Raw genomic sequence first — 14932 nt, forward strand, 5'->3', positions numbered from 1 at the left:
AACTGCAAAACTGATGTGGAGAGGAGCCAGAGATACAGGACCATTATGATAAACTTCCTTCTGGACCAGACAAGACCAGTGCTCTCATGAACGCATGGCAGGTGTGGGTTCCTGCATAAGATCTCCCATAAGAGCAAGCCAGTCAGCATCCCAACATGGAAAGAGGAAGATCTTGCAATCCCCCACCCCTAGCTGAGGTAATATTGGCAGTTTGAGGCTTCTAGGTGAGGGAAAGTCAGTTTTTGTTAGGAGTTTGGTATTGGATAGGTTGGCTATGTTGCAGTGAATAGCCTCACACTCATGCTTGTGTGGACAGTACAAAGTGGACTCCAGGTTATTTTTTAAAAGCATGGATTTGGAAGAGAAAAACAGGATGGGCCCAGGAAGAGATGAAGGGAGGTAAATATGATGAAAATATATTGTATTTGTGATGGATACCTCAAAATGTGTGTTTTTTTTATAAAAATGGGGACCATCAATGTTTTGAGATCATCCAGAGGCAGGAGATGAGTTAAATGAAGGAGACAGTTGGGCAGAGCAAGACAGGTGAATCACATATGCTTCCATTTTGAATAAAATAAGAAAGCTCTTAAATCTATGCCTCAAGCATCAAGTACCACAATTGTTGGTGTTTACTATTAGCCAGTGTTGAAGCTAATGTTCTTGTATAATTTTGTGTGTGCCTGCCTATGTAAGGTCTGGGACAAATAAATGCAGTCTTCTTTACCTGGTTTTCATTTGTCAGTCTCTGTTGTAGCAGAGCTCATTGCTAATCTTCCCCCCCTCCAAGTGAGTAGAAATTAGCGCTGCTTCTCTTCTGAGACATGACTCAAAAGGACAGACAGCATCAGCAACAGTAGAAATACCCAAAGAGAAGGGCCACCACAGCATCTTTATTAGTCTTCTGTCCATTGTCATGCCAATATCCCCAAAGCCAGGTGTTTTATAGAGTGGATGGTTTATGTTGATCGTGATAATGGTCATGGGCTCCAGACAGCATGGCAGGATCCCTGGCCTATGTTCCCAACACTGAGAATAAGTGAAAGGGGAATCTCATTCATGCAGAAGAGACAGAAACATATAGGGTCAGTCATTTTTGAGAGGACCAACTTACTCTGCAAGAGTCACATTAGTCTCGTTGGAGAGTGAAGAAGCCCAATGACCTCAACACCTTCCACGAGGTGCCATTTTCACACCACCATGCTGGGGGCCAAGTCTGCAGAACACAAACCTTTAGGAGAAGAATCCAAACCACTTCTGAGTCAAACCACATGTTATAAAGCCCAAAATGGTGGTATTGAGTGACAGGAGGTGAGAAAGAAAACAGAAGAGTAAACAGATAGAAAACAGGAGGTCAAAAACTAAATTCACAGCTAAAAAGTAAAATAGATCACAGTTGAAATTATGTTTCCCTTAGACCTACAATACTAATACCTTGACTATTACGTTAACTTTAGAACCATACAGACCTGGATATTTCTTTTGTGTCAGTAAAGCCAGGAGTAATAGAATAAGTCTAGTCAGAAGAGTGGACTTTGGAACTGCAATCTAGACCTTTCATATGAGAGAGAGAGAGATTGAGAGAGAGAGAGAGAGAGAGAGAGAGAGAGAGAGAGAGAGAGAAAGGAGGGGGAGTATGATACAAGAAACTCACTGTCTGGGCTGGGAGCATAGCATGGTACTGGGGAATTCAGCTAGCATGCACAAGACTTTGAGTTTGATCCCAGAACTGAGCAACAAGTGTTATATTTATACAGAGCATAATACTTGCTCTGGTAGTTTCTGAGCCTAGAAGTAAAGGCTGTACCCTTGCATAACCTTGGGTTCTCATCTTTTGAATGCATGTTTCAATCTTTGAAGGGACAGACATGTTTTGCTTTCTTTGGTTTGACGGTATCTCCCAAATGTTCTCAGGCTTCTTTCTCCACACATCTCAGAATGCTGCTGAGGCCTCTAGTGCTTGCTTGTTTGAGTGTACCTGGTTCTATTCCTGCCTAGTTAAGCATTTGCCTCTCATCTGTTGCCCATCTGGATTTTTATCATCAAAGTGTCCTCAGTTTAAACCTCCACAGAGTGGACGTTCTGGTCCTAACAGCATGTGCTATATCCCAGGTCATTCCTGGAAACAATGTCCTGAAGATCGACAAAAAATCTAATGTAAGCTGGACAAGCTCTTTGGGGTAAATAACAGGAATAAGAAGAAGTCAACAAGAAAAAATGGAGAACTAGGAACCCAATCATACAAATGCATCAGTTTTCCACAGATGTACACATTTAGTAAAATATAAAAAATAAACAATAATAAACAAAAATAAACAGGTTATTAAAAAAACAAGTTTAGTTTTAAATTAAAAAAAACCTGCAAAGTTGAAAAGTAGTTTCTATGTACCTTTCATGTAGCTTTCCCAACAGTGCCATCTTCAATAACCATAATGCAATTTCTAAACCAGGAAACAGAAATACAGTGGCATTAAATGTAAAGTTATTTGTGTTTTGTCAGTTGGTCATATAGTCATTCAGCATGTATCGCTATGGAATTTTATCACATGTATAATTTTATCACATGTATAATTTGTATAAAAAGCAAGACACATGTTCTCCAACATTGCCAAGAAAATCTGCAGTATTACAGACAGTCCAACCTGGCTCATCTTATTGTGAGGTCCCTTCCAAATGATGGCGTTGTTTCCACTTAAAACTTAGAGAGAGAGTAAGGGTTGAATTGTAGCTCAGTGGTCACATACTTGCTTAGTATTCACGAGGCTGTGGGTTTGATACCCAGCATCATACTGCACACTCTAGAACTTGGAGGAAAAAAAATGAAGGAAAGAAGTGAAGTTAGGAGGAAAATGTTAATAAAAATGTGGTTTCAACTGTGGACTAGTTTTAGCTTTTCCCCATTTATAAAATATGTTGGGCACAAATTATCCCACAGACTGATCTACACCTTGGTCCAAGAGTCCAGACACTCATCGGTTGATGTCTATACCCAAATCGAGAGTTTAGCAATTGGACAAACCAAACCATGTTCAGTAGAGAGAAAATTTATAGATAAGTAAGCAGCTGAGCTTTCAAAAGCCAATAGTCCATGAAACTGGGTACACTGGTCAGGACAGAGAATTTGAATTGGAACCCAAACCACCATCACCTACATAAAGTCTAGTGCTGTAACGAGGCTCCCAATCCCGATATTTAATCATGAAACGGGAAGGAACAATTCTCTCCAACTCCCTCCTTGCTCAATAAAGTCCAAATTTGCCTTTGTTACACACTGATTCAGGATATTTTTAAAGGTTATTTTGAAGCTGTATGCTACATAATATTTGTATTTTTCCTTCCTAAACTGACCTTGTCAACCCTCACACTTTAAGGTTAAAAAAGCCCGGCTACATCAAAATTCCATGACAGAGACACAAACACCCATGTTACATTGACTTTTTCAGCCTTGTTTATGTATTTTGAAAAAAATGTCTTTCTGGGTTTTTATTCATCCTGGCTGTAGAGGCCAAATTCAGAAAGAAGTACATTCTCAAGTACAAGACTATGTCAAAGGTACATTTAACTTCTCAAGTAGAGGAGCAATTTGTTCACCGAAGCATTTCATATGGGATAATACAGGTGAGAAAGTTCATGGGATTCCAGGTCCAAGAGCTTCAGTAAGCTTCCTATCCTGAGAAATATGGTTACCTTCTGTCCATCTTGGCTCTACATGTGTGTGATGTTCCAGTATCTTTGCCACTCTGGTCTCTGTTTGTACTTTGGAACTTGATTCAGTAGGTGTCTGCATGTTTTCTCTTTCCGCTGTTGTTACCTTCTGCTCTTCCTATGCTCTCTGCTACTTATAAGTTCAGCTTACAATGGGACGCATTATTACCCAAACATCATGTTCCAGTTAACTTTGTCAACTTGGCACAGTCTGCGGGTGTCTGACAGGAGAGCCTCAGTTATGAAATTGCCTAGATCAGATTTCTCTGTGGACATGTCTGTGAGTGGTGGTGGCGGGGCTTGTCTTAATTATCCACATTGACTTGAGGGCCCAGCCCACTGTGGGCTCCTAGATAGGTGGTCTGATACTGTGTAAGAAAGCTACGAAGTGTCAGCTTGTGGATGGAATTAGCAGGCAAGTATTCCTCTACAGTCGACTACTACTGTAAATAAAATTCCTACCTTGAGTTCTTGTATGACTCCCTCCAGGACGAACTGTGAACTGGAAGTGTAAGTGAGATTAAAACCTTTCTTACCCTCATCTGTTTTGGTCAGAGTGTTTTTATCTCAACAGCAGAAAATAAACTAGAACTGGTACCCTATGCTACCACACACATTCTGTCAACTTCAACTACAATAGAAAACCATTTTCATTTTTTCTTTGTTTCCATCAAAACCAGAGTAGCCAGGTTTGAACAAGACTTCACTCCTTAATCCAATCGCCTGGTTCAAACAAGAACCTTGATAAACAAGCCAACTCTACACGTTAGATGGATTAAAGCACATTACTGATTAAACTCTTCTCCAAGTTACCAATAATGCATTGGTGTCAAATTAAGGAAAGAAATCCAAAATGCTTCCCCTTTGCATCATTTAAACAAGAGTGAGTTCAGAATTGAATTCTATACTTATGCTCCCTGTGTCTTCTGTCACCTGTCTGTCTCTTGTGTGAGCATCTTAAAGGCTTTGTCTTATGAATCTGTCCCTGTGTCTGTACTTAGCAACAGCAAATAGCAAACAGATATAGATAGTGTCACATGGGGAATGAAGGAGTGGTACTTCACAGAAATCCTTAACAGAGTTTCATGTGGGATTAAATCACTGTCACCAATTGACCCCAACTGACCCAGACAACAAATAGGACTATAAACATCATTATTTGTCACCCAATATCCCAGTGTTGTATTTAACATTCATGGTAGATCTTCATTTTAGAAGATTTATTTCAATTTCTATTTTTGCTGCTTTTCACAAATGATTACTATAAAACATCTACATTATTCTAGGCCAGGTACATGGAAGAGTGCTGGGGGAGGCTGCTTGTTCATTTCCTTGCTGCACAAGCCTAAAATAATCACACAGAAAACATTAATTGCAATATTGTTTGGCCAATAGTTTAGGCATATTTCTAGCTAGCTCTTACATCTTAAATTAACCCATTTCTTTTAATCTGCGCATCACCATGAGGTCATGGTCTACAGGCAAAATTCCAATGTCTGTTTCCTCCAGTGGATACATGGCATCTCACTGACTCCACCTACTCTCTCTCTCTCTCTCTCTCTCTCTCTCTCTCTCTCTCTCTCTCTGTCCCCGTGTCTCTCTCCCTTCCAGCCTGGCTATATTCTTATATTCTGCCTTGCTATAGGCCAAAGTGGCTTCTTTTATTAACCAATGGTAGTAAAACATATTCATAGCATACAGAAGAAATACTATATCACTTCCCCTTTTCTGTCTAAATAAAAGGAAGGTTTAAATTTAACATAGTAAAATTACATATAACAAAAAGTATCAAGCAAGAGTTACATGACAATATTCATATGTACTTTATCTTTTATCATAAGTAAGGAAAACTATAATTATAACTATTATTCTTCCAGTCCATCAAAGACTCCAGAAGGATATAATATTACCTAAGTTAACAGGAAGTGCATTGTAAGCAACTTCCACAATTCTAGAAACCCAGGCCCTCTGCATATATGTGACAGCTATGTAGTATGATCTTCTTGTGGGACTCCTAACAGTGGGAGCAGGGACTGTTTCTGACTATTTTATTTATTATTGGAACCCTATTCCTCATACTAGGTTGCCTTGCCCAGCATTAATGCATGGGGAGGTGTTTAGTCTTACTGCAAGTTAATATGCCATGCTTTGTTGATATCCATGGGGGGCCTGCCCTTTTCTAAACAGAAAGGGAGGAGGACTGGATGGGGTGGGGCAAGGGGACATGGAGAGAGGGACTTGGAGGAGAGAATGTAGAGAAAACTGTGATCAGGATGATATTATATATATATATATATATATATATATATGACATGGACACAGGCAAAAATTATATATATATATATATATATATTTTTTTTTTCTAAGGAGAGGAAATACTATCCTCAGCAAAGTGCAAATAAGAAGAGTCTTTTTAAAAATTCTAATTTGTTCGTGGATTAGGAGCTAATCTCCCCGGTAAACAAAGGAAATTCTCAGACATGGTGGTATACTCTTACAATCCCAGCACTCGGACCCTACTTGCCACAGTATTCTCCTGCCTCAACTCACTCCTGAGAACAGTCATCTCAGGAATCTTTTGGAAAATTGATAATCAATCTTATAACTCTTCCTTCGGTTTAGGGCTATATAGTCTGCCTAAAATGGCCTCAAAGCTTCCTAATGTGTATTGCTTGGAGAGGAAGTCTTGCATTCCCTGTGGTAGAAACTGCCTAGAATCTCTGTGTCACAAATAGTGTAGTCTGGAATTGTATCCCAGAAGGCACAAAGTTTGCAAGGAGATTTTAAAAACAAGACTTAAGTGAGAGTAAAGTCAACCAATGGCCCTGAAAAGAGGAAAAGCCAAGAAATGCATGACCATGCATTGCTCCAAGAAAATGATCCTTGTGTAGCTTGTTCTTGCTGGTAGTACCCCTTGGACTGTAAAAATAAACTTAAACTACAGAAAACATCAAGGATTATATATTGAGAATGTGATAAAGCAATTCCAAGAAGGAATTCAATGAGGAAGTAGATTAAAATAAAATTTGTGTGAGATTATAATTATTGAGTATATATTATACAGTAGTGTCCAAAGTGAGAGAAAACAATGAAAACCAAAACACAAAGTAGGCTTACAACTACTAAAAAAATTATAAGTAATTTTTTTCCTGTATTTAAGAAGTTACAACTTTCTTTTTCTTCTTTGAAGAGAAATTGCTTCTAGCCTTTTAAAAGCTTTCAGGTTAGAAGGTGTGTCTTTAAGTTATTTTTGAGACGGTGAAGACTTGGAAGAGAATTTTTTTCTAGAGAATAATTTTCTGAGTCCTTTTATTTTGTATGGGAGAAAGTTTTCATACATCTTCAGAGGTATTCTCACAGATCAGAAGGTATTTACACTCTTGACAAAGAGTGTGAGCAGCATCAGCTCTCTATGGCATTACGACTGACATTGTCACTTAACAATCATCCAAGGCATTCACACGCTACCCAATCTTACATGGAGAAGTACGTGATGCGTCAAAGGATGTTGCCTAACTTTGGGTGAGGACGCCCCATGTTGTATGTTGTCATCATATCATGTACAGGGCAAGTTCACAGGCAGAATATAACAACAGTAACTTCTTCAGTTCGGGATATTCACAGCAACACTTGTTAGTATGCAAGTTTATTTAGCAAGAGATTCAAGGTTATTAAGTCAAAAAGAAAAGTTTCCACTTGGACAAGTTTCTTTCCACAGTTGAAAAGAAAATTAACATTCTTATGTATCATGTCAAGAGTTACTTGGCTGTCGTGGTTGGCTTTTTTGGTTGATTTAATGGAAGAGTCGTATCTGAGAAGAGGAATGTTAATTGAGAAAACTCTGCCATTAGATTTCCTGTGGACAAGCCTGTAAAATATTTTCTTGCTTAATGATTGATGGGCAAGGACCCAACTCATAGTAACCAACCAGGGTAGGTAGTAGGGTACCTGTTGATCCACAATGTGGCCTAATGTCAAGACAGGTCGCTATTTGATACAGAAGCACATAGATACTGTCTTGTTTTTAAGCCAGGCATATGTCCACACACAAAGAAAGGTGTTCTTAGGGAGAACTTTCAAAAAGTAGCCTGGAATGCCCTGGGTGCTTTCTGAGGCTCTCCGTGATGAAGTGCTGGGTAAAACTGAAGAAATGAATATTTTGGGCTTTTGTCTACTTCCATGACCCCACGATAACAACAGCAGTTGTATGCACTAAAAATGAAAACCACATTTTAATTATTTCACCAATCTATTACAAGCTGGTGAGCATGAGAAGTAGCACATGATGAAAAGATGAGAGGTCCCTCAGCTAGTTGCAGCACTGTTGAATACCTGACCTTTGAGTGCACAGGTCAGCAGCACTCTGTGCGGGCCCAAACATAAAAATCTCCAACTTAACTCACCACATCTACCACCTTCCAGATTCTCCTATAGTAGAGAATTCAAAAAGAAAGTATTCTATTTTAAAAAACAAGATATCCAAAGAGATTCAATTATTTTAAGAATAAATTATTCCTGTAAGTCAGTTGAGAAATAATAACCCTTAAACAGATACACTGAAAGCAAATAATGAAGAGACCATTTAAAGGAATGGAACGCAAAACCCTGCCCAAAGATAATCAGTTCTATACAGGCAAAGCAAACACTACAGCAAGAGATGAGCTTGATTTTCTGTATCACAGGCTTTATAAGCATTGAAAGTTTGACAACACCCCACATCACACAAGGTATAAGAAACTGGAGCATACAGACTTTTGGTGAACATCTCAACTGCTAAGTTCTTTTCATAAAATGAAAGGCTACTAAAACTACTCACTTCTTTCTTCAAAATTCCTATTCATTCTTTTTAAAATATTTTTAAAGATTTATTTATTATGTATACAATGTTCTGCCTGCAGTGTCCCTGCAGTTGGCACCAGATCTTATTACAGGTGATTATGAGCCACCATGTGGTTTGCTGGAAATTGAACTTGGACCTCTGAAGAACAATCAGTGCTCTTACCTTTTGAGCCATCTCTTTTTTCATTCTTTAGAACTTGTGGCACGTATTCAATGTGTTTTGATCAAATTCACCCTCTAGTCCCTCTCTCCAGCTTCTGTCAGATCTCCCCACACACCTGTCATCCTCCTAACTTCATTTACTCTTTTTTTAAAAAAATCTACAGAGTCCAGTTAGTTTTGTGATATGTGCATTGGGTACGAGGGACACAACTAGAGCATGAACAACCTATCCAATCCACATTCTAAAGAAAACTGATGCTCCCTTCACCTGCAGTCATCAATTACTAATACTTCCTCAGCTAGGGACAGAGTTACCCAAGTCCCTCTCCATCCAGAGTGGAGATCTGAATGGTTTGATGCAGGTCTTGTGAACATACCACAGCTACAATGAATTCATTTCCGACACCCACGTGGTTAGCTCACAACCACCTGTAACTATAGTTCAGATGATGTGATGCCCTCTTCTGGTGTGTGTGAGACAAACACACATAAACATGAAATAGATGAATAAATTAGTAGATTTTTTCTAAAGATAATTATTTAGAAAGCTGTATTATTATTATTATATTATATTATTTATTATGTCTACTAACAACCAAATAGTTGTAGATTATCCTCTGTAGCTTATGACTTACCCAATCATGGAGTCTCAGCCCAGGTATTTGTTCCATCTTTCAGGGTAGGTCTTAAATGCACTCAGAAAGTGATGGGCTACCATACAGCATTTAAAACTCTGTACCAGTGGGCCCTATCTCTGTGCTATATGGCAAATTCATATCGGTTCTAATGTAAATGATTAGTTATGTTTACAAATTGCAAGGGTTCTCCGAAGTTCTTTCTTTCATTTTCTGCCCTCCAAAGCTGTGTTGATAGATGAAACCTACCTCTTAGCATTGATTCACTAAATGCAGTTAATATTTGAATATTTGAAGATTGGAATATCTCACATATGCCTCTTAGAAAAGAATAGTTGGCCAATACTCAGACAGTTTTTCTACTTGACATACTTATCTTTGGCTATGAGCACAATAAAACGATTAGAAATGTCATAGCCAGAAGCAGAGTGGTTAGGGGTGGCTATGGCCAGGTGACCTCCCCAAATGATGGCAGGCATTAGGATTCATAAATACATTGACTACTGATTTGCTCTTAAGTTTCAGAAAGTCTTCTAACTTCACATTGCCTTCCAGCCGAGTAATACATAACCTTCCTCCACCCCAACCCCATCCCCATCCCCAGTCATTCCTCTGGAAATATGGTTTCTTGACCCTGTTCTTATGTAGCCTGCTTTTCTTGATCCTCTGTAAGAAGCTCCAACAGAAAAATACCTTTTACACAATGTGTTTTTAACATGGTTAAGCATCAGAACATAAGGGTGAATGGAGATTGTTAGGAGGTACAAGAGACCCAAAACTAGAATAGTCACCAGAAGACAGAATTGAGGTTTGTGTAACCCATGCCTTTTCTCTTATTAATTGAAACATGAACGCCGATAAGACCAGTTTTGCATGGGGAATATTACTGGCAAGAGGAGTATGGGGCTTGGTTTTTATAAATGCCAAGACTACAGAGACATAGGCTATTTGAAATTTTATTTAAGACATTTTCTTGTCAGTCATTCAACTCTTTCTTTCTCCCTTATATCCTCAAAATATAGCGATGAGGTCTCTAAGGGTAGCTAGGCCATCATTACAGAAGTTCTTTTGGTTACAGCAAAAGGTTTCTCTCAGAAGGTCATGGAATACCTGAAACATTCCTTGTCCACAAGGTTACAGGACGAGTTTGAATATCGAAAGAGGTATAGCCCTGAAGAGAAAAAAAGCAAACGTCATCACCACAACTCCCTCCAGAGCCTAGTCAGTTTTCCAAAGAATAGTACAATCCCAAAGGATTGTAAAGCTGTGGCTGCCTCTCATCTATTTACCTCGAACTGTAGTCAAGCAAAAAGTGCCTGCCTCTGACCAAGCAGACCCATGCTCTGGTCTGTGTCTTCCCAAACCATGGAATCCCAGCGCCCTCTGCACCTTAATTCCAGAAATAATGTATGTGTCTCAAAGACTTGCTTACCTGTCAAACGGTTATTAAAATAAAAGTTTTCTGTGGTACAACTCCTGTTAACTGGAAACACGTCAAACTTCCAGCAACTTTTCATGCCACTCAGGCATTTGAACCCGTCAAAGTGTTCACATAGGTTGCAACGTCTGATCACTAAAGGAAAGGAGGTTGTAAAGGTAAGATCTATAGAAAACAACTACCTTATAAAGCTAAGATTGTACGAAGCCCATGAGAAGCTATTTGGCACTCTTGCCCCCCTTTGACTTTATTAGTGATAGCAGTGTTCCCCTCCAAGAATTGTCCCACCTATCCACAAATCAAAACTAGAGGAAGAAGACCCTGGAGTAGTGAGTGAGGAGTGGACAGGGACAGAGTGGAAAGAGCTAAAGGATTCCTCTTCTCATGATAGTGTCATTTGTTACCAAGACATGCAAAGGAAATATACCGTACATTGGATTGTCAGCGCCCTTTCACCTGTGAAGAGAAGGAAAATTCACCTTCCATCACTTCATAGAAGCCCCCTAGCCAAGCACAGTAGCTTCTTCTTGTACCTCATCATTCTCTCCCTCTGCAGGCCTTACCTGAGTCCAGGAGGAGAATTATGGATATACCCAGCAGAAACATTCGAAACATACTTGAGCCTCCTTCTGACAAAGTCCCACCAGGAGGTTCCAGCTACATTTATTCCCATTATCTGCCCTCAGGCATCCCACTAGGATCAAAGAATCATAAATTTAAGCCAACACAACTGGATCTTTTCTATAACGTTCCAAGAAGAGGGTACATCCTGTGTTTCCATTCCTCCAACCACTTGGAAGGCAGCCTACACAGACACCCTGTGTCATTTTATTGAATCAATTGTAGGACACCAGTTCATATTGGAACAGAATCTCTTGCCTCTTTGTTTTTCTGGTGTTGAGTCTTTTAAAAAACTGGATGAAACACGCCTTAGCTTTGTATCTACATGGCATCTTTTCAGATATGATAAACCCAAGGTAACAAAGCATTTCTGAGTGACTTAATCAGCCCCTTTCAGAGATCGCAGTCTTCCTGACTTGGCTGTGCATTACATCCAGCAGGCCCTCAGTTCCTTGCAGAATATGACAACAGGACCTGAGCCTCGCACTTCATCTGTGGTCTGACTGCTCAGCTTCTCTCTGAGGGGGTAGGACAGTCTTGGGGAAAGAGACAAGAGACGGAAGGAAAGATGATGTCAGCCTTTTGTGAGCCTAATTCATTAACTTTTTTCTGAGGAAGACAAAGACTATAATGATGACAGCGGCAGAGACTCACACCTGAAGGGAGGTGTGACTGGGCTGGTCTGTGGAAAGTAAGCTAGTGAGAGCTCCAGCGATGTTACAGTTTCCTGACAGCCTCCACTTTAGTGCCAGGACCCACCACCTCAGCGAAGTCACAAATAGATAGATGACCACCTTTCTCTCTGCCTTCCCTGCCCAATTCGTCTTGTGATTCCATAGCTTTTCTTATTTGCGTTCATTTTGTTCCTTGCTCCTCCAGATGCTGGCTTCACGTGTTGAATTCCCCACTTTCCCTTCCGTGTCTAGCATCATGAACTGAACATATCAGATCCTCGGGACCACGGCAGGAAGAAGAATGGCCTGACTGGATGCCACACCCGGGAGCAGTCAGAGAGTGAAGCAAAGGTGTCCACAGTGGCTGACAGTCCCTGAATACAAGCTTGCAGAGTGAAATTCCTGCTCTTTGGTTTACAAATAGTCACTGCAGAGCTGATAGTGGAAATGACAGGCTGTTCCGTGGTGGGAAGAGAGTGGATCGAGGACCCGCTTATTTGAGAAGGTTCCCAAACCCTGATTCATGTACCATCCAATGCATTCCCTCCTGCCATGCTGGCTGGAAGGCACCCACCAGGCACAGAGTAAGGATGGAAGCCTGAGGGTCCTGCCTGCCTATGCTGTGCCTCTGTGCATCTAAAGGTGAAAAGAACCATGACAGCTCTACACAACCTCTGAGGTGATTGTTAGGACTCAGGAGCTTGTACGTGGGTGAGGAGGAAGTACATATTTAACAATGCCTTGTTCAACTTCCGATGTTTTCTACCATGTTGCTCACTTCTATTGTTGAACTCTCTCACAGTGTCATGGGTTATGAATGACTGACCTAGTCTTGCTGACAAAGACCATGGGGTATTCGAGGTGAAATGGTTTTCCATCAAGACGACAGCAATGGGCATTCTTTCTACAGGGCGGTGCTATATTTGTAACCTAGAGTCAGTCAGGTCCCAGAGCTGAAACACAGGATGGATTCCACTCTAGGGTCATCACAACAATGGTGAGTGAGAGAGAATGGGAAGACTTCCTCTGACAAGGAAAACTGTGTTTCCCTCTGCCTGGAAGAAACAAAAGTTACTAGAAGATCGCACTGGTACTACAAGGCTCCATGAACCTGGCTGGCCTCTCGATTTTATGAGCCATTTGTAAGAAAATTCCCATTCTGGTTTTCGTGCCCTTTTCGTAGGTCTCACATTTGGAACATGTGGCACTCAGCAACAGTCCAGAGACATAAACCCTTAGAGGATTCAGGCTAAATGCATCAAGCTCATTCCTCCCAGCAAAAGACCCCTTGTCCTAGCCCAGAAAGATGTCATGGGTGTCCTGTGATTAAATATGTTAATGGAAAGCCTAGTTCCAACCAGCCCCTCATCTTCTAGTTCTCCGAACAACTTGGAATACTTTTCTCAGAATAGGAGTAGTAATAGAAAATTTAGAAACATATACCAAAATTATTACAAAATAAATGGAAATCATATTTCTGCCTCTAAAGACAAGGTACTTTGCTGTCTTTCTATTGAATATTATTTCCCTACATATATTATGTTTATGTTAACATGGTTGATCTATTAATAAATGTATGGTTCTGATTTGTGCACTTAATGAATTATTTTGTAAGTTACTGCATAAAGTCACTATCTCTGCTAGAAAGTGAGACCTTGAATTGAGAAAGTATTTCGTAAACCAGTAGTGAGAGGAACCCCGTGATGGGCAGATGCATAGGCTTGCCCTTGAGAACATTCACTCTAGACAGGTTTGTACGGACCATAGACTGTCCTGCAATACCCAGGGACCCCTCTCCCTTCCATAAAGATGAGACTTACTGTCCAACCTCTCCTCCCCACCCCTTTATCTAGGCTTCCAGAATCGCCCTGGCCTTCCCTCGAGACTTCTCCTAAGCCTGGAAATAATAACCTTCTCACCCCCAACCTGGCTCTGTCCCAAAGCCTTGCCATTCCTCACTGCTCTTTCTTAGACCAGGGGTTGTAGAACAAACTGTTCTGTCCTGCTCTCCTCCTGCCCAGACCCTCCCCTCACCCACTCCCCCTCTGCTGCCAAGGGAGGGGCAAGTGGTAGATTTGAAGTCTGATTAGGCTCCTCTGTGTTTACCTCTGTTGGAAAGCAGGGAAAAATAAACTAATACTAATGCCCCCCCAAAGAAAGTGCTATGCACCTATTAATTAAATCAGGTAGGAGACCTAAAGAGTAGATCCATCACACACACAGGATACAAGAGGTGAGGCTCCACCAGAGCCTCCACAGAGCCTCCACACAGCTGGCAAAAGGAAGCAAGTGTCCCGGCAGCCATATTCCTTCTCCGTGACATCTCACCTGTCTCACCCCCAAACCTGCAAGGCAAATGGAGCCAGGACACTTAGGTCTCCTTACCTGTAGCCCTCCCTAGATCCAAGCATCCTCTGGCAGCCCACACTCACCCAGGACATTATCCTGTCTGAATCCCAGCAAGGAGCCCTTCACCCTCCATTTTCTCATGTCCCACCATCCAAGGATAGCCTCCTGCCAGAGCCCTCAGGATCCTTCTCCTAATCACCCTCCAAACCTGCTGGCCTTGGGTGGTGTAAAGGTACCATGAGCGGTGTAAAGATACCATGGGTGGTAGTATTTTATTATCTCTATAAATAAAGGCATTAGGATTAAAAGTCACAGAGCTTAGCATCTATTTTACACATGAGAAATAGCAGTCAGTTAAAATGTCACAAAACATGAAGGCAAGGGGAGATCATGGTCCGTGTCCTCTTAGTTATCAGGCCAGAGACCAAGTGAGAAAAACTCCAAGTATAAATCAAGCTTTAGGTAGGGATTCTGAGTCACCTCTATCCGCAGATCATCTCTCCCACACC

At 40.8% G+C, this 14932-nt stretch overlaps 1 protein-coding gene across 1 annotated transcript; it reads right to left on the minus strand.

Annotated features, from left to right (window-relative positions):
- Positions 1-10321: 10321 nt before the first annotated feature.
- Positions 10322-11584, minus strand: LOC119809314 (prostate and testis expressed protein 13-like). Its single transcript, XM_038322162.1, is given in 6 exon segments — positions 10322-10378; positions 10380-10477; positions 10480-10512; positions 10774-10914; positions 11212-11235; positions 11343-11584. Coding segments are annotated over 6 exon segments (405 nt in total). The 5' UTR covers positions 11395-11584.
- Between the last annotated feature and the right edge of the window lie 3348 nt (positions 11585-14932).

Source organism: Arvicola amphibius, chromosome 3 (assembly GCF_903992535.2).
Source record: "Arvicola amphibius chromosome 3, mArvAmp1.2, whole genome shotgun sequence".
Lineage (NCBI taxonomy): Eukaryota > Metazoa > Chordata > Mammalia > Rodentia > Cricetidae > Arvicola > Arvicola amphibius.